The sequence below is a fragment of the Candoia aspera genome, chromosome 14, assembly GCF_035149785.1.
Source record: "Candoia aspera isolate rCanAsp1 chromosome 14, rCanAsp1.hap2, whole genome shotgun sequence".
Classification (NCBI taxonomy): Eukaryota; Metazoa; Chordata; class Lepidosauria; order Squamata; family Boidae; genus Candoia; species Candoia aspera.
The window spans coordinates 3,882,308-3,901,061 of NC_086166.1; the positions used below are offsets into that span (position 1 = coordinate 3,882,308).

An 18,754-nucleotide genomic window follows, 5' to 3' on the forward strand; every position below is an offset into this window, starting at 1 on the left:
CTTAATGCCCAGGGATCGTTCGGGATCACAAGAGCGACTTAGGAAAACGCAAACGAAAATAGGGTGGGTTTGTATTGTGTGACGCCGATAGGAAGACATTGCTGCTGATGGGCTGACCCAACATGCAAGAAATGGGGATTTTTCAAGGTTAATGGAAGCCTCCTTTCCCACTGACTTTAAAGAGAGTTAAAGAGGAAGCAGCTAATTCTGGTACTGATGCTGGCATCTATGTCTATAGAAATGTCAACGGGAACAAAGGCTAGGAATCTACAGTAGCAAGCTCGATAAGGAGAGAGAGAAAAGAGATGGACAAGGCTGGCCTATTCCTCTCTCCTCCTGCCCCATCCAGATGAATGACAGGCCAACCAGCTCAAGCCTCCCCTAAATGGGGCTCCTTCATCTCTGTACAGCTTCTGAGCCTTGCTTACATGTACAAAGAGCAGGACTCATGGATTAATTACCTGGCATGACCTTTGAAATTACACTTTAAGAAAAAGCTTTTGGGGCAATTCAGTTACCAACTAAGGGTCACCAGTGCTAAGGTGCTGGCTTGCTAAGGTATGAAAGGCCTTTCAGTGCCCAGAAAAAAATCATTTTTGTTTCCAAAACCATCTGGGCAATAATTGTGCAGCTTTCTAGTTGAGAGGCAATGTGCTGGGGGGGAGGGGAGGGGGGTACTTGTTTGTTCCCTAGAGGCAAATGGCGGATCACTCTTTTGGAAAAAGGATGTGGGGCTAGGTGGATTCTCAGGGCAATATCTACAGCCTTCAGTTCTCTACTGTAAAGTAGAGTGAGCACTCCAAATACTGAGCAGCGTGTTTATCCTTCTGCTGAGTTCTTGATCTTTCCCTCTTTTTGTTTGGCTTGTTGACTTCTGCAGAGCTTCCTGGTGCACCTTCCAATCTGGTCATCTCAAACATCAGCCCTCGATCTGCAACCCTTCAGTTCCGGCCTGGATACGATGGAAAAACCTCTGTCTCTAAATGGATAGTGGAGGGCCAGGTATGCAAAACCCTCACATGGCAGTTTGTACCATCCTAACCAGTTAAGCTGCTCAAATTAATCTGTAATTGGCTTCAGTTGCAAAGCAAGGAAGCACCATTTGCTAGGAGAGGGATTTCTAAAAAGAAAAGAGTCCCAAATTCTCTCTGTTGATCCACGGATGCTTCTTTAATCCATGGATGCTTCTTCCACATGTGTATGCAGGAGGGTCAGAGGATCCCACCTACACATAATGTGTTCGTTAAAATCAGAAATCATTTGATATGAATGGTTTCCCTTTGGGGAAGTGGATTCTATGATTAGTCAGCTCCAGCTGTGTGTTGTTTGAAGTGTTTATGGATTCCACTTTTTGTTGATGCATTTTTTTTTATTTGCCATGTTGGTCTGGGGATTCATTTGATGTACGCCGGCCAGAGATGTGATTACGTGAGTTTGGTGGCTATGTAACTCTTCTGAAGAAATAGATCCGTGAAATTAATGAACATTTTATCGCACAAGCATTCTGTGTCCTTGACAAGGCAACTCTTTTTCTTTAGTTACTGTTTCCCTCTTACAGTAGAGTACCACTTCTGTATAATAATGCTCACCGAGTACCCATTTCTGGTCTGAACTCAAGATATTATACATTTATTATTCAAATTTAATTACCACCCATCTCCCCCAAAAGAGGGACTCATGTTAATGGTTACCTTTCAATCCCATTATGATGTGGAACACAGATACTCTCTGATTTTTGTGATCACTGCAGTGCGATCAACAGGCCTTCTCAAGGCAGAATGCCTGTTCAAATGCATCTGATGTGGCTAAAAGGGGCTGCAGAGACACATATTTGTGACCAACATACTTTTGATTTTATGAAACTTACCCAACATCCATATTGTTCACATTTTTTATTAGTTTAATAATGTTTTGGGGTTGTGTTTTGGAGTTTTAGTATGTAATACATTCATTTCAACTGGAGTAAATGCCATCAGCTCAAGCCTGTTTCTTTTGCATACCTTTAAGCCCCTCTGGACTCATAGTTGTCTGTTGCCTTTTTTTTTTTTAATGTGACTCCCGGCAGGCGATTTTTTATTCCACTCGTGTATGCCTGCCAGCAAATGGTTAACACGTCACACATCTCTGTGTAACCCATGAAAGCGTATGCCAGAAGGAGGTCAACCCACTGCCCTCCAGATGTTTTGCATTGCAAGGCACTTTTAACCTTACGTGTGTTTAGGATCACACATAAAACGGTCAGCTCTCCGATGGAGCCTGAGCTTCTTTGGCCTTTTATGTCTTTCATGCCAGCTTTCATTTTAGAAGAAAAAGTTCTACCCTCTATGTTCAGGGGGCAGGTAAAGAAAAGCATACGTGTCAAGCATTGGCTTAGCTTCTCCATCCATGCCCGTCTTTCTTCCCAGATTTACTTTTCTCTTTGGTTGATTTGAGCTGCTTTTTAGAAGACTGCAGGGACATGGAGTTGGGTTTTGTCAGGGACGGCTCTCTCTAATGCAAGAAGGTGGAAGTCATCATCTCCAAAGTTGCCTCGCTGTGATGAATTAGGTCTTCCAGTGCTAAAAAGGGCAGCATATTGTACAATGTTTGATCTTGAAAACGGGTCCTCCCTACAAGCTTGTGAAAGATTTATACAGTCTCAAGAGAAATCAGAGTATAAGCTTGCATCTAAAGAAAAGACCCTATTTCCCAATAACTCTGTGCCTTTAATATCTGCGTAAAAGAGCAAAAGTGAGAGTATCTCCAGACACAGCAGATCTTTGGCTGTCTTCGGGAGAAAGCCACCACCATGTAAACTGCATGGGGCCCTCATTCAAAATCCAAACAGCTCAGGAATTTATCTCCTCCTCAGCGGAGAAATCTGAGTTTAGGTTCTGTTATGGGAGTTTCTGTGCTAACCAGAACGTCAGGGGGATTAAATTATGGGACCCAAAGAACAGGACTGGGTGATTTGCCTGTTACCATGTGCTTCCAATCACTCATGTGCCTAACCAAGTTGTTAGTGCTGTAGGCAAGGTATGAAAACCCTCAGGTGTCTGAGAAATACTCTTCACTCCCGAGCTTCCAGTGGGGAATTAGGGCAGACTGATGCTCTCCGAAGGCGCAGAGAGCCACCGCAGCTGAGAAGCCTGGATGGGAGGTGGATTCTGGCCAGCGTAATCTCCAATCTCCCTGGATCAGAGAGATAAACCATGTGTGCTCCGGATGGGGGTTCCTTCTGAGTTAATTTCAGAAATGGAAAAGTTTTTGCAGCCGGCCCGGGAGTTGAGCTGCCAGGAGTCCTGGATTCCATCTATGCTCCTAACTGCGGTGGAGCTGATATGGACATTAAAAGCTCTGTTTTCTCCATTTCTTAATGACTTCGGGTCTTGCAAACTTCTTCTGCTGGCTGTTCTGCCATGTTATGTGCAGACCATTCATTTGGTAACCAGGCTGCCCTTTCACTTCCTTTTCGTCCCTCCTCTCTCTCTCTTTTTCTCTCTCTCACACACTCCATCCTTGGAGCTAAGCATCCTTGTCCCTGGTTTGGTGAATAATGCATAGTTCAGATAAGAGTTTAGGAGCCTGTTTCTAACCAGGCTTGCAGATCCTGCCTCAACCAACCGTTGATAGATTCCCAGCATTAAAAAAAAGAGAGAAGTCCATGCATAAAAGGAAGGAGAACAACTCCGTAGCATACAGAGTTAATTTCTTGGTTGGTCAGAGCGGTCTTGGAGATTTCCTGCAAGGTGAGTGCAGGAAGTAGCAGCATTAACAGCTTTTTCTGGGTTTGGGTGAGTGGTTGGGTGGAAGTCCTTCCCACTCTAAGCAGTAGGAAGGAAGGTGCTTACCGAATGTTTGGAGGGCCTTCCCCAGTCCCACCAGCCTACCTGCCCCTTCCCCGCAAATTGGGATGTTCCTAAGCTTTGGAAAGAGCAGGCCTCCAATGTCACTTGGTTCCTCAACTTTCAGAGGGGAGACCCAACACACGTCCAAGTGTCCATTTAGCGAGGTGTTCTTCTCAAGGCTTGACACCCACACACTTTCTCTGTCCCTTTTCTGCGTGTGATTCAAGATTTGAAAAAACCCAGGGAAGAATGCAAGAAATCTGTCATAGAAATTCTTGAGCACCATGTTCTAATGAAACATCCAAGGCTGAGAGCCCATTTGATGTCAGGCTCATTTTAAATAATTGTACTTGCTTTGTTGAGTGGTTCAACATTAAATCCTCCGGGAGCAATCATCTGTCTCTCCCTCGACTGAACTCTCCTCCTGTTCCAGCTGTAGCTTCTCCCTATCAGCCATGCCTTTTGCTTACCTTTCTGTAGTTCAAAGCCTTTCAGCTCGCCGTAGCTCTTCAAATACAATCTTTGACTTCTGCCCTTAGCTGTCATTTCTTTGTGTTAGGGGAGCAGCACTATAACAGTTACCAAGTGACACGTTGATCCTCCTTTCTGATTTTTGTTCTTCCTGTTTACATTATCCTATTGCTTGCAATAGTATTTGTTTGGAATCTGCCGTAAACATCTGCATAGGATAGCTTGACGACCGACAGGAAGCTCTGGCGTGGGCTGGTCCATGAAGTCACGAAGAGTCGGAAGCGACTAAACGAATAAACAACAAACAAGATGAAACACTCTTATAGAGCAATGGATTGGGGTAGCGGCTGAAGGCCCTGTAAAAAAAAAAATCTCCAACTCATGAAACCCTTCCCTGAATGACTGAAACCGATATTCTTGATGGTGCAGCCCAATCTCTCCTCAGCAGCTGCCTCTGGCATTTTACAGCTTCAGTTCTGTTGCTCTTCGTTTCACCTTCCTTATTATACTTTGCAAGGCCTCAGTTTTGGAGTTGGATTTTTTTCTTTGTCATTCTAAATGGTTATGTCTGCAATATCCTTGGAAATTGCCTGTGGGTCACAGATTGAAAGCTTTTATTATGCTTCATTAGATAGGATCAAAATTGGCATCTGGGTGGGTGTTTTTTTTTAAAAAAAACACACCAAGACTTAGGAGACTTTTGTTCTAACTGTCATAACAATTTTCTGTAGGGTCGTTTGTTTAACTAATAAAAATAGAATTTTCGAAATGCAGAATGAAAATGTGTTTAATATCCTGTAATGTAAAGTATAAAGGAAAATGCTTCTGCCATGATCCAGAGGCACTGCTGTTCTTAAAAATATAACTCTCTCCGGGATTATTCTCTTTTTATATTTTGTAGTCTGATACAGATTTATGGGTACAATATGCGCCGGCTTCTAAAGCTTGGAAAACAGGCTTGATTGGTATCCCAAACCATCCCCTTCATTTCAAATACAATTAAAAATAACCATTGGTAAAATCTCCCAAATGTCAGCAGTCTAGTGAAAATTTCACATGAGAACACCAAAATCTAGTGGGATTTTGGGGCAATAGCAGTGGAATGTGCCCATCAGAAAAGATGGTTGATCACTGATGAGAAACACCCATGTATAAAATTTAGCTCCTTCCCTTTAAAATCCTCAGTAAAATAAAAACTAAATAAAAAACTAGTGAAACTAGATCTGTGTTATTATGTGTTTAGAATGGTCTTGATGTGGCTCTTCTTACATTTTTTTTCACCAAGTCTAGGACCTTTGAGGTCCACCAAGAACTTCAATATCTAACACTCCTCCCAAACATTGGTAGGAAAATTTTAAAAAGATTATTTTGTATTTTTCTCATGATGCATTATTTTGTCAATATGCAAACATGACTTTGGGGTCTGTTTTTAGTAATGGAAAGATGGGCAAAATATTTTAAAAATGACTTTGGGCCAATTCTTTTCTCTCAGCCCCAGGAAGAAGTCAATGGCAGGCTATTTCTGAAAATGTTACCAAGAAAACTGCAGGGACTTCTCCAGGCAGTTGCTAGGCCTCAAGACTGACTTGAAGGCACAAAATTATAATATTATAAAAGAGGGTAGTCTTCTCCAAACTCTGTGTTTTCCAGTTGAATTCTCAACAATAACTGTATTGGCTGGGGGAAAATGGAGAGCAGAAATCCATCTGCCTGGAGAGCATCAAGGGCTGAGGAAGGCTGAAGTAGAGAGTGGGCTGAAATAAGGTACCAGACCCTAAACCCTATGGCATAGAGCACATGCCGCAATTCCCCTGAACATGTTCAGGTTAAACAGAGCAATGTAAATCTGTGGGAAAGTAAGAAAGCAAAGGAAAGGAATCCATTCACCGGTAGGTTCATGATGTGAACACCCATATCCTTATTTGAGCAGAAAACATAAAGTAAGAGTCCCTTTTGGGAAATGGGCAGTGATAAATTTGATTAATAAATAAATAAATATTCTTAAAGCCAATTATCACTGGGCCAAACATGGCAGCTGGAAGATGCTCATTAACCAGGGTGCCTGTTGTTTAGCCTCCTCTAATGGAAACCTGGTCTGTTTCCAATCATCATTAAAACTGCCTTTGCAGAATGAGTTTCCTGCTTCAGCATCCTTGAAACAGCATTGTATATTAGGACTGGCTCTGAATGCTTGCTTCTGTCCTCCCCTGCTCCTCCCTGCCCCTCCTAACCTGAAGCAGAAGGTGCAAGAATACTTTTTGACTTTGCTAAGCAGCCTTTTCATCAGCAGTGAACAACTCCATCACTTTTGGGATGACAGATGGCACTTGGAGGGGATAACTTGGATAACAACCAGGATTCAAGGTTCTCGATGAAGCACTAAAGGGCAGGCTTTACCACTCTCTAGCGCGTAAACTGAAACCTGCAGGACTTTCCTTCTCCTGCATCAAGTCATAGAGACGGTAGGAAATTTGGCCAGTGAAACATCATGTTCCTGTCAACTCAGAAGGGAAGTCTCTGAAGCTGTAAGGGTGTTACTCCGTGGTAAATGTGTATAGAATTTCAGCTGTAATTTATGAACAGGTTTTCTAGGCATAGGGCCAAAATATGAATCTTGAGATCAAAGCCATCTACAGAATCATTTTCTAGTTTAGTGTTATAATGAGTTATTGTTAGGGGGTGGGGGGCAGTAGTATTGCTGGTAGATTGTGGAGAAAGCTCCCCTCATTTAAGTCTAACTAGGGTAGTTCTGAGTACAAATTGTGTCTGTTTAAAGCATCCTTCTCATTAGTTGTTGACCCACCCTTTTCAAATAACCTAAATAAATAGAGCTATTCCTAAAGCTACATCACCAATCAAGTACAACTCAAGGCCACGGGGCTGTCGATGCCTAGGGATGCCGTCAAAATCCATGTAGTTCATCACAGTGAGAATGCTGTTTATCAGACAAATCAATTTACAAATATAAGAAATATTACAATAGACTAAGCCATGTCAGCTGGGAGTTACGAGTCAGAGACATCTGAAGAACACTGTACTGGGTAAGACTGCTCTAGACTCTGGACAGAAAAAAAAGGGGGTAACATGTAGCCCGTTCCACAGCAGAGTTCTCATTGCAGATCTGATAAAATAAATAGCGCTGACTCAGGCATATTAAGATGGAACTCCTGTTCACCTTCCAAATGTTTCTGGGAAAGGCCTACTCAGAAAAAAAAAATGCTCCAGTGTAATCTTAGTTCAGAGGGAACTAGATGTCTTTCTATTACTTTACACTGTTTTTTCCCAGCTTTGTTCTTTTTTTGAATGCTCATAAATTTTTCCTATTATCTTTTATTCTCCTATCTAATTTTTCCATGTATGAAAAATACTAGGTTCTCCAAATCTTTGATGATTTTTTTTTTAATATCAGTTGGTTCAGTCTTTTTTTATTCCATTTTATGGGAAAGGAGAATGAAGTTATATGTGCCTTATCTCATGCAGGTCAAGATGTTTTCGACCTTGTAATCCCATCATCCTGATTTACAGAAGATCCACATGATGTGCTTCTTAAAAGGTCTATTAAAATGTATTAGCACTAATTTTTCATTTCCCTCAAACTGCACATATGAACTGAGCATAATAATGAAAAGCTGGATGTAGAAAGACAAGTATCTCTTTAAAATTATACACAATAAGATTTCATATGGGTCTATATATATAATAAGGGACGCCATGGTGCTGCGGGTTAAACTGCTGAGCTGCTGAGCTTGCTGATCGGAAGGTCGGTGGTTCGAATCCGCGGGACAGGGTGAGCTCCCGTTGCTGGTCCCAGCTCCTGCCAACCTAGCAGTTCAAAAACATGCAAATGTAGGCACTGCTTCAGTGGGCAGGTAACGGTGTCCGTTTAGTCATGCCGGCGACATGACCTCGGAGGAAGTGTCTACGGACAAGCGCCGGCTCTTCGGCTTTGAAACGGAGATGAACACCGCCCCCTAGAGTCGGACAGGACTGGACTTAATGTCAAGGGAAACCTTTACCTTTACCTTTACCTATGTATCTAATATATGTACACACAGAAATGGAAATAGACTTATGCATAACAACATTTGAAGTAATATTTCTCAAAATCTCTTCCAAATTACTTCCAAAATTCACTTTACAATTTGGGACTGAAATTCCAAATTTCTGTTAAATGTTTTGCGATACCCAAGCAATATTAGTCTGTTGTATCTTATACCTAACACAAAAGCTTCAGGTTGAGAAAAGCTAAATCAGGGGTACCTTCTGTTTTGGAGAACAGGCAGATTCCTTGTACTTATTTTTGTTGGCCAGCCTCCTGCTCAGATTTGGCTTGCTTTATCTTTTTATAGCTATTTTGGCATTTCCCTTTTCTTCCTCCCTGGTTTTATTGCTTTGCCTGTGAGCTTCCTAAGGCAAGGCCCATGGATGGTGTTCTGTCTTCTAAGACTTCTAAGATGTACAGCAGATAATAAACAGTATCATTGGGGAAGGCACTGAAATATCTCCAGCCTATTAGCCACGCAAGTACCTAGTGAACAGTTAAGAATTTATGGGCAAACTTCTCAATGAGTTTCTCAACGAGTTTCAGTGGATTAAGTTGGATTTTCAATGTCAACAAAGCCATTAAGATTCATCCATTGTATAAAGTGGGCCTCATTATGTCATTCTCACTTCAGAGCGTGAAACATTAAAATAATCAATTTAAAACAAGATAAAAACAAATAAAAAAAACAAAATGGCAGGAAAACCTACAGAGAGCACCTTCCCTTAACTGTCATACAGCCACCTCACAGGCTCCGCTCTACCAGAGGATTCCCAAAGCCATGTTTAAGGGCCTTCTGGAAGTGGTTGGGGCCAACCCCACCTCAGGGGCAGTGATATTCCACAGGAGATGGCGGGGGGCGGGGGCGCTATGGCAGAAAAGGCTTTCTTCCTAGGTCCCGCTCAACGTCATTCCCTAGCCAACGGGACCCACAACTGGCCTCTCCTGCTGGACCTGATGGGACAAGTAGATGTAACTGTGGAGAGGCAGTCCCTCAAATATCCTGGCCCCATGCCATGTAGGGCTTTAAAGGGTACAACCAACCCCTTGAATTGGACCTGGAAGCAAACTGGCACCCAGTGCAGCTCGCGTGGCAGAGGTGTAACATGTGCTAATCAAGGGGCACACACAACTGCCACTGCGTTTTGCACCAGCTGAAGGTCTCAGATACTCTTCAAGGGTAGTCCCATGTAGATCCTCATGCATCTTTATTCTTGGGAGAAGAAGAGAGGTGAATCTAACGCTTCGCGTTAGGATTTAATTATATGTGGTGGAAATTATTCTTCCTATTTAGTTTTCGGTGATGATCCTTCACAGAACAGAACCAAATGGTTCAAAGGGCTTGATAGTAATTACAAAATTGTAAAGCTCACTTCTACAACACCCGTGATATCAAGGTATCATCATTCCCATGTTTCAGCTAAGATTTCCAGAAGCTCATACCTTCTGTTGACTTTTTTTATTATTATTAAGACAGCAAAATTGGTCTCCTTTTAGTATTATGATTGAGACTCTGTTCGTGTCCAAGGGGCTTATTTCCAGTTGCAATATATACTAGGAACCTAAGCAAAGGTAGCTGCGAATAGGCAAACAGCATCTTCAACTTACACTATATTGCTTACCCCAGAAAATAAAGTGTGTCTACTTAAAAGACTGTGTTCCCATAACAAATGAGAAACTAAGGTTTTTTTGTGCTATCTTTCTCATTAGCCACCATAGAAGAAACTCCCCACTCCCTTCCTGCTTCCCTTGATTTTAAGCCTTATTTCTTTCCATCCCATCCGCATCCAAGAATTGATGATCAAGACAAATTGGAAATACTGCTCATAAGGCAAGCAGGCTGAAAAGAATGTAATAGGACATTACCATGTCCTTGCAGAAGTGTCATGAACGTTTTACCAGCGTAGGTCCAAGTGGGGAAGTTGAATTTCTCAAGGTCAATTTTCTGAATTGTGAGCACAATTACTTCACATTCAAGTGAGGTTTCGCACATCTGATATAAAAGAGGGTTTTGATAGCTTTTCATGGAGAGAGTGTGCTTGAAACTTCTCGCTGGTTTTTAGAAAGATCTCTGTGTACAACTGCTCTTACCAAGGTGAAGAAAGAAACACTCATGTTCCAGTTGAGTCTTCTTGTGTTTGAAAAAAAGTATCTTGGATACAGTGATTTTGCCAAGAACAAACCTCACTTACTTCAGCAGGACTCTCTCCCAGAGAATGCTGAGATCACAAGGCCCCAAATATGAACGGAATATTTCCTTAAAATAAAAATGATCAGATCAAATTTTCCATCCAGTATTTTCTTACCTTTTCTTTGCTGTGTTGGAAATGAATTCATGTCGCCCTCAGCTGAGAACTATTAGAAATAAACAAATGATTTTTTCCCCCCCAGGTTGATGCAATTTATGATTGTAGGTACACATTGAAAGCTTGAGTTTTTTCTTAAACTATCCAGAGACCACCTCTGTGCAGACAACAGCGCACTAGACAACCTTCTAACAGCTTCCAGTATTCCTTCCCATTTGCCTGGGTTCATTTCTGTGGCCGTGCCCAGAAATTATTGAATCCTCCTCCAGGTATCTAGACACCTCCTCCCATATTATAGCTCAGCAAGAGCTGAGAGATCCAGAGAGGCCAACCGCACTGGCAGTTGAATGATATCTAAGGAGAACATCAATAGCACTTTTGTTCCTTTTGACACAAGAATGATATCCTTGCAGGTGAGGTTTGGGCTTCTGCCAGGCTGAAGGAGAAGCTTGCTCTGTTCTTGTTCTCTGTGTATTTCCGTATCAAGTGGTGAGCTGTGTGTTCCTTTTTCTGGTGGCCAACCAATTTAGCTCAGCTCTGGATGCTTGCTAGGCATTTCGGTTGAGAGAAGGCGATGTGCTCGGCTGCCTTTGTTGCTACTGTTGCACAGCCTTCTGCAATTTCCAGGTGCACTAGACATAACGATCATCCCCAGATCACAGTCGTTCTGTCTACGGCCTCTTGAGCCCCAAGGCAGGTAGCTCACCACCTGTCATCCAGCTGGCTTTTCAAGGAGGAATCTTTCCACATTCCAGACATGTCCTGAGTCAGCTGTTCCCTTTGAGACCATACCAATCATTTTCTCTAATTACAAAAACCTGCATTCTGGTTTGAATGCTCACTTGGGACATCCCTTCTCAGTGCTTGCCAAAGCAGTTCCATTTGTTGCTCCAGAAGGACAACATTTGAACAAAGATAACATTCAGATTGTTACCACAGGTCCAGTTTCTTTGATTTTTCCTGACTGTGGTCTCCCTGCTGTAGACTCGAAGCTTTTTCACTATTCCTTTGGTACACTGATGCAAATTTAATTTATATTTACAATATTGCATTTATGTCCTGCCCATCTTTCAAGTATTTTAGAGCAGCATGCAGAGTTCTCCTTCTGATTGCATTTATTCCTCCTCCTGGCAACTTTGTGTGGTTGGTTTGAAGCAGTGAAGTGACAGGAACCCAAACATCAAGCTGAGTTGGTGATTGAACGAGGGTTTAAATTCAGGTCCAACCCTCCTGATGTTGTTCAATGCTGTCTTTGTGCAGCAGATAACTAATGACTGTGTGGGAGGTCCATTCCTTACATATGGAAGGCAGCTGGTCACAAAATGTGGGTGATTCAGATTGAGGAACTTTCTGGATTTTCTAGGGATAAAGATAGATGGTGTTTAATGTATGTTAAGAAAAAGTCTGTCATGAGTACGGATGCTGAGCAGGAGGAGGCCCCTATCTAGAGGGGAAAACGCATGCATAGTTTAGAGGCTTTGAATGTCCCTTCGAAGAAACTCAGAGCAGACCCACCTTGAGTTTTGGGGTTTATCTGTCTGGGTTTTCCCACGCTTCTTCAGTTTGGTAGGATTTTCTGTCTACTATAGCAGTTAAACAAAACACTAGAGACTTTCTCCTCATCTCGGTGTGGTCTTTGCTTAGTCAGCACAAGCCTACTTTGTTGGAAAGGATAGAACTCTGTGACTTATTCCCAGTCTTGTTGCTATCAAGATGTAGGCAGTGATTTCTGGGCTTTCACAGCCCGTGGTATCCTCCATGCTGTTTCAAACCTTCTTTGCTTTCTTGCCCCCTCTTCTCCCCACCACAGCCACCAGCTGTGCATTCTGACCCTGCTGGCACATTCTTTTGGGCATAATCTGCTGACCTGGCCAATGGCCACTTATAGGGGCTAATTAATACCACGCACTGCATAGTCTCCAGACTGCTTAGCCAGCAGGGAGGCTACACTTCTTTTCTTCTTCTCTTTTTCATTCCAGTCCAAATCTTGGTACCCAAGCATATTTTGGGGGAAATCCTACAACATGCTGCTTTGCTCAAAGAACTGCAAAAGAGGACCCCCCACTTAGGTTTGAAACAAAGATCTAAAATCCCAAGACTGAATGTTTACTGAAGCACCCCCATAGAGCCTGGGTTCAGGAATTGTGTTCGGCCCTGGCAACGTGACTTAATGCAGTGGGTAAAGCCAACAGACTGTGGTTTGTTCCGAACACTGTGGTTCATGAAGCCATGGCTTAGTGCTTTGATTAGAAGCCTGCTAGGATTTTCTCCCAAAGGCAAACAGTTGTACCCTCCCTAGTCTTATCCTTCTAATTCCTCTAATTCCAGACTTTGGGAAGGAGGAGGATGAAATTAAACTCAGATACCAGTTGCTAGACTTTTAAAAGTATCATGTCTGGGAGCTAGAAAGAAGCTCCCTGTAGCCTTTCTTTGGTCAACATATGGAACCATCCTCAGACCCATCCTTGCAGTTTGCCCTGCTTATACAACTGTCGGGGAACTTTACAACAAGTTCTGTAGGATGATAGCTCAAGAACAGGGTGTTAAACAAATGATGCCTTCTTAGGTTCTGCTGCCTGGGGCGGGGAGGTCAATAGCTCTTCCTGGGGGTGGCTGGTGTCGTAGAGTTCTCCCTATCAAATGTAATCTCTGCCACTTGGATTTTGTATTTATATATTTATATTTATTATTTTATTGTCTGGTTCCTTGTTAGCTAATTTATATATGGATGGTTTTAAACTGTTAACTTTATTGTAGACCGCCCAGAGTCCCCCTTTTTGGGGGGAGATCGGCGGTGATAGAAATTTGAATAATAAGTAAATTAATTAATTAATCATTGGCAAAATAAGGAGCATTTGCAGTTTGCCCCATGACAGTTTCTTCCATGTGCTAACTTTCATTGCCCAACTTAAATTCGCCCTGTTTTCCTTGCTGCTCTTTTTTCACTTGTTGCTGTTACCTTTTTTCTTTTTTTTAGTATTCATTCTTGCAGCTTGATTATTACTGGTAATAAGCCACCTGGAAAACGTGTCACCAAAAAGCTGGTGGAACGATAGAGTTCAAAGGCTTTTCATCACAGCCAAGAACCAAGGAAATGGGCGGCAGTGTTTATTCCTCACTAACGTGGAACAGCAAATAGTTCAGAAATAAATTGCTCTAGCATGGATGTTACCGCTGCTGGGTTTGTTTATATGGCACCAGCGGTGAGCATGGCATTTACCATAAAACAGAACAGATCCCTGCCCAAGCTATAATTTGTCATAAGAAAATAATAGCGAGGAGAGGAGACGATGGTAAAGAAAAATAAAATGCGTGATTCATCAGAAACCGAAAGCAACCAGGTTAGCTGTGAGGAAAACAATAATAAAAATCAATAGCAGCAATATTTTTGTTGGGGCAAATGATGCTTCACTCGAGTCCCAAGATTTAAAATTGCTAAGAACTGTTCATCAAGCATGGTGGTTAGCAATTGTAAGGCCAAAAGTAGTGGAGCAGGAATCAACAAATCTCAGGCAAGACAGAACAGTTATGTAAACATGGAACACAAGTCTCCAGTTCTCAAGGCTGGGAAAAGAATGGCCCAAAGTCTGTTGATTTTGGATTTAAATTGTGGGGCTGAGCTAGCTTGGATGGATGGATGGATGGAGTGAGTGAGTGAGTTTGATTCCTAAGTGGGCATATCTCTGCATACGTGACCTCTATCTTATCTGCAATAAAGCCGTTTATCTAGCTGTGTTAAGACTGTGAAGTTCTGCTGGTACTGAAGACTAAGTTTCTGGAGAGTTGATTATCTATTGCCATGCTTGGTGAAGTCTGACTATAACAAACAAACAAACAAACAAACAAAAAACAGGTGGGAAGAAAACCCGTGGTTGCTCTTTTTGCCCTGTCTGTATTAGTCTGCATTTCAAGACGAGACACAGGGGATTCTCCAGACACGAAAACTGGGTTATGTCAGGAATAGAGCAGCAGGCAGTCGTTCCTGACTGGGTGGGTGGGCTTTGCAGCTACGCAGGGTGGGGTTAGAATCATACTTAGATGGGACACCCCCGGGGAGTACCAGGGCTATAGGTTGGCTTGGGAGCTGAAAACACATTGCGGAAGAACCTTAAAAAAAAAAAGGCACAAATGAATGAATGGACCTGGAGGTTGTTGTTACCCAAATGCATAAAACTGCCTCTTCTCCTTTCCATAGGTTGGGGTAATAGGAGAGGAAGAAGAATGGATAACTTTGTGTGAAGTAGAGAAAGAGTCGAATGCTCAGTTGTTGGAAATCCCAAACCTCACGCCTTACACTCATTACAGGTAAAAACAGCTGGTGATTCATTGCTTGCATCTACAGGCACATCGCTGGCAGCATGGAACAGCGCTGGTGTTCGCGAGCAGTCGGTGGGAGGGAGGCTGGTGGAAAATGCACACCCTGAAGAGCTTAAATTTGCACCTCAGAAGAGCTCGCCCTGAAATGACCCTGCTTGGTGTATATTCATTGTCATTTTCCGCAGAGTAAAATAATTAATCTAGGGAAGAGAGCAAGGTGTAAAGCACCCTGCTAAACAGCGTTGCTGAATATGTTCACACTTCCTGATGCTGGGAGTTTGCTTACCCTAAAAGCTGCCCTGATTTAATTGATTTTGATTTATTGGTAGGCAAAACAGCACTGCAGTTGCTCCTTTATCTTACAGTGATTCCTTTTTGTAAATTGAGTCACTTGCATTGTTTCCTCCTCTTTCCCCTCTGCCCCCTTACCTCCATTGTGTTTAGCGGCAAAAGAAGTTGTGGAATTAAACCAGATGTGGTCAGGGACATGGCCCTAGGGTCCATGAGACAATTGCTTTGCAAGAGTGACTGGGAAGATATCCCATTATACCAAGTCAAATCCCAAATAACCATTTTTAATCCCAATTAAAAATGGTCAGAAGGTCATGAGAAGTTTTGGTGACCAGGCAAGAGGCTGTCTTCTGTTCAGATGTTGCCATCTGCCCTATCCCACCTGCTTGGACCACTTCCTAGGATTTCTGACAATGGCCTTTCCGAACCCTTGGACATTGGGAAGGGAGCTGTTGCAGCTGTTCATGAAGAACAAATGTTTGATCGCTGAACAATCTACAATGCCTTATTCACTGGGCATTTTGGAAAGGTAGTCCAGACACATCTGAAACGCACCAAATCGTAGACTGCTGCTTTCATGCCATGGTTCTTGAAAGACCGACTGGCATACTTTTAATATAAAAAGACGTTGATGTGAGTAAAACTCAAAAAATAATCATTTATATTAGGTGCTGTACCAAAAATAGCCAGCTTGTGGCACCATGCAAGCAAATCTCTCTTCCCATTTTCATGCAAATGGCTGTCTGAAGTACCATAGGTTCTTTTATTACTTCTGATCCCAAAAAATTAAGCCATAACATAAAATTAAGCCTTTTGAAAATTTCTCAGTCAAATGCTGGCAAATGCAATGAAATTTCTCCCCATGTTCATACTTATTCCCCGGTATCATCTGTCATCTTTTTGACATTTTAAACAAATTATCTCAAAGCATTAGGAATAAAAACGATGGCGTGCAATGTTGCTGTTTCAGAATACGCATGTTTGAATTTGAAGCAGAAATCACTCTTTGCAACTGCTTTATGATCAAGAGCAGAAGCGAGGTAGAAGTAGACGAGGTTTTGCAGTTGTAAAAATCCTGTTGTAATGTAAATCTTTCCACTCGAAGAGAGATAGTAAGTGGAAAACATGGACAATAGAAAACTGTAAATTGGAATAAATGATTGTGGATTGTCAATGTACTTTGGCCAACAGTGTGACAGAATGCATGTGGATTCATTCAATTCCAAATGTACATAATTCTTTTGATATGATGATACAGAGGCATTCTTGTGACTTTGGAACAATTCTGTGCTGTCATTAAACTAGACTTGCCCATCCATTTGAGACCTGAAAACTTGAGATCACAGCTGCATGACTGTGGCAGTCAAGGGGCCAGATTACTTTTCTCCGAGTAAAAAAAGGGGGGGACAGATGGAAAAATCTACCCTCTGTCCTTCCTTTCAAGAATAAATCTGTCTGCAATCTCAGCAGTCCAACCTTTACCAATATTCCTCAGGCCCATTGGCGGCCTGACATCAGAAAAAGGAAGCATACAAAACTTTCCGTTGATCTCTGTGCTGATGAATGTGCCACCTGCTCTCTGCTGGGTATCTGTCTGAGTTTGTGACACAGGAGATTTCGTTCTTGTTGTTTATTCGATCAGTCGCTTCCAACTCTTCGTGACTTCATGGACCAGCCCACGCCAGAGCTTCCTGTCGGTCGTCACCACCCCCAGCTCCCCCAGGGACGAGTCCATCACCTCTGGAATATCATCCATCCACCTTGCCCTCGGTCGGCCCCTCTTCCTTTTGCCCTCCACTCTCCCTAGCATCAGCATCTTCTCCAGGGTGTCCTGTCTTCTCATGATGTGGCCAAAGTATTTCAGTTTTGCCTTTAATATCATTCCCTCAAGTGAGCAGTCTGGCTTTGTTTCCTGGAGGATGGACTGGTTTGATCTCCTTGCAGTCCAAGGCACTCTCAGAATTTTCTCCAACACCACAGTTCAAAAGCATCCATCTTCCTTCTGTCAGCCTTCCTTATGGTCCAGCTCTCGCAGCCATATGTTACTACGGGGAACGCCATTGCTTTGACTATGCGGACCTTTGTTGTCAGCGTGATGTCCCTGCTCTTAACTATTTTATCGAGATTGGTCATTGCTCTTCTTCCAAGGATGACACAGGAGCAGGGCCAGTAAAAAAACCTGGCAGCATTCTAGACATATTCCTTGATGGAGGAACGCGTTGGGGGCTGTCAGGAAGACTAGATTGGAAATACCCACTCTGCATCCATCTGTTGGGCTGTTGTAGATAGCTCTTCCAATTGAACTTCATTCGTCATGTTTTCACTCCTTTGAGTCTCCTAGCATCATTGTATGAGCGTCCATACAATGATTGAAGAAGATACACCATCAGATGGGCTTATCGGCTCCATTATCTTGGTGGGACTTAACCCGACATCACTTCTTGGTGAAAGGAGGAGGAGAAAGCACTAACTGTTGAACTCAGACTGCACCCTTTGTCAAATGTCCTTCTTTTCTTTTGTGCGTTGTCAGCGTTCAGGAAGTTAATGGCATTGTTTTGCTTAACGCATGTTCCGTTAATGCACTCTCTTAACGAGTTTGGAGAAGATATAGCGTGCAACTTTCTTTCAGTCCCGACATTTTAGTGGGAGGAAATCCAGCATTTAGCAAGGACAGGTTGAGCAGTTCATACCTGAACACAATAAGGCTTTAACCAAAAGCTTTCTCTTTCTATTATAATGGCTCTGCTTCTGATCACTGGAGTCTAATCCCTTTTGTAGCTAATATCTTTTCCTGAATTGGAAGGCCCATCTTCCCAAACTACTGCTCTCAGAAGAGAACCAACTTCTGCAAAAGAGATGAGCATGAATAAATACCTGCCAAGCGTGGATATTTATGAATCAGTCATTCTTCCTCTATGTGGTCTCTATGTGTCACACCCATGGGCTCCCTGTACCTGCACAGACACATTCAGTGTATTCTGGAGCAAAGGCATGTTTTATTTGTTGAATTATTCTTGAGATCTGCACACCACCACTATCAATCAGACCCAGTGTGGTTAGCAATGATAATAATTATAGAACTGAAGCTTCCCATTTGTCCTGGTTCTCAAGAGAAGGTCTGTTGCAGGACTCCACCCCTTGAGAGATACACAGAACATGGAGCAGGTGACAGCCTTCTCAGTGGTGGCCCTTGCGCTTTGAAACTGTCTCCTCCCGCCTCCAGAGGTACGGTTGGTCCCTACCCGATTTGGATCTCATAAACTAACCAAAGGAGTGCTAGTTCACCTTTTAGTGATGGGGTACCCATGAGATTTTTCTTTACTGAGCTTCATAACAATGTTCGTATTATCCCTTACCTCCCTCCCTTCGCATGATTTTCTTGCATCCTGCCCAGATTGCTCATCAGTTGGAGCAGGCTATAAATACTGTAAATAAATAATAAACAAACGCACAGTCAAGAATTATACATGCTAAATAAATTAATAAATGTAAATGAAGGC

The 18,754-nt window shown here is 42.6% G+C and overlaps 1 protein-coding gene across 2 annotated transcripts in view; it reads left to right on the forward strand.

The window, feature by feature from the left end:
• SDK1 (sidekick cell adhesion molecule 1) overlaps nucleotides 1–18,754 on the forward strand; it is a 369,862-nt gene that overhangs the window by 263,616 nt on the left and 87,492 nt on the right. For both annotated transcript variants that reach the window (XM_063315194.1, XM_063315193.1), the window contains exons 22-23: nucleotides 881–1,002; nucleotides 14,842–14,951. In XM_063315194.1, the coding sequence (XP_063171264.1) occupies nucleotides 881–1,002; nucleotides 14,842–14,951 (232 nt within the window). The remainder of the gene's footprint in view (nucleotides 1–880; nucleotides 1,003–14,841; nucleotides 14,952–18,754) is intronic.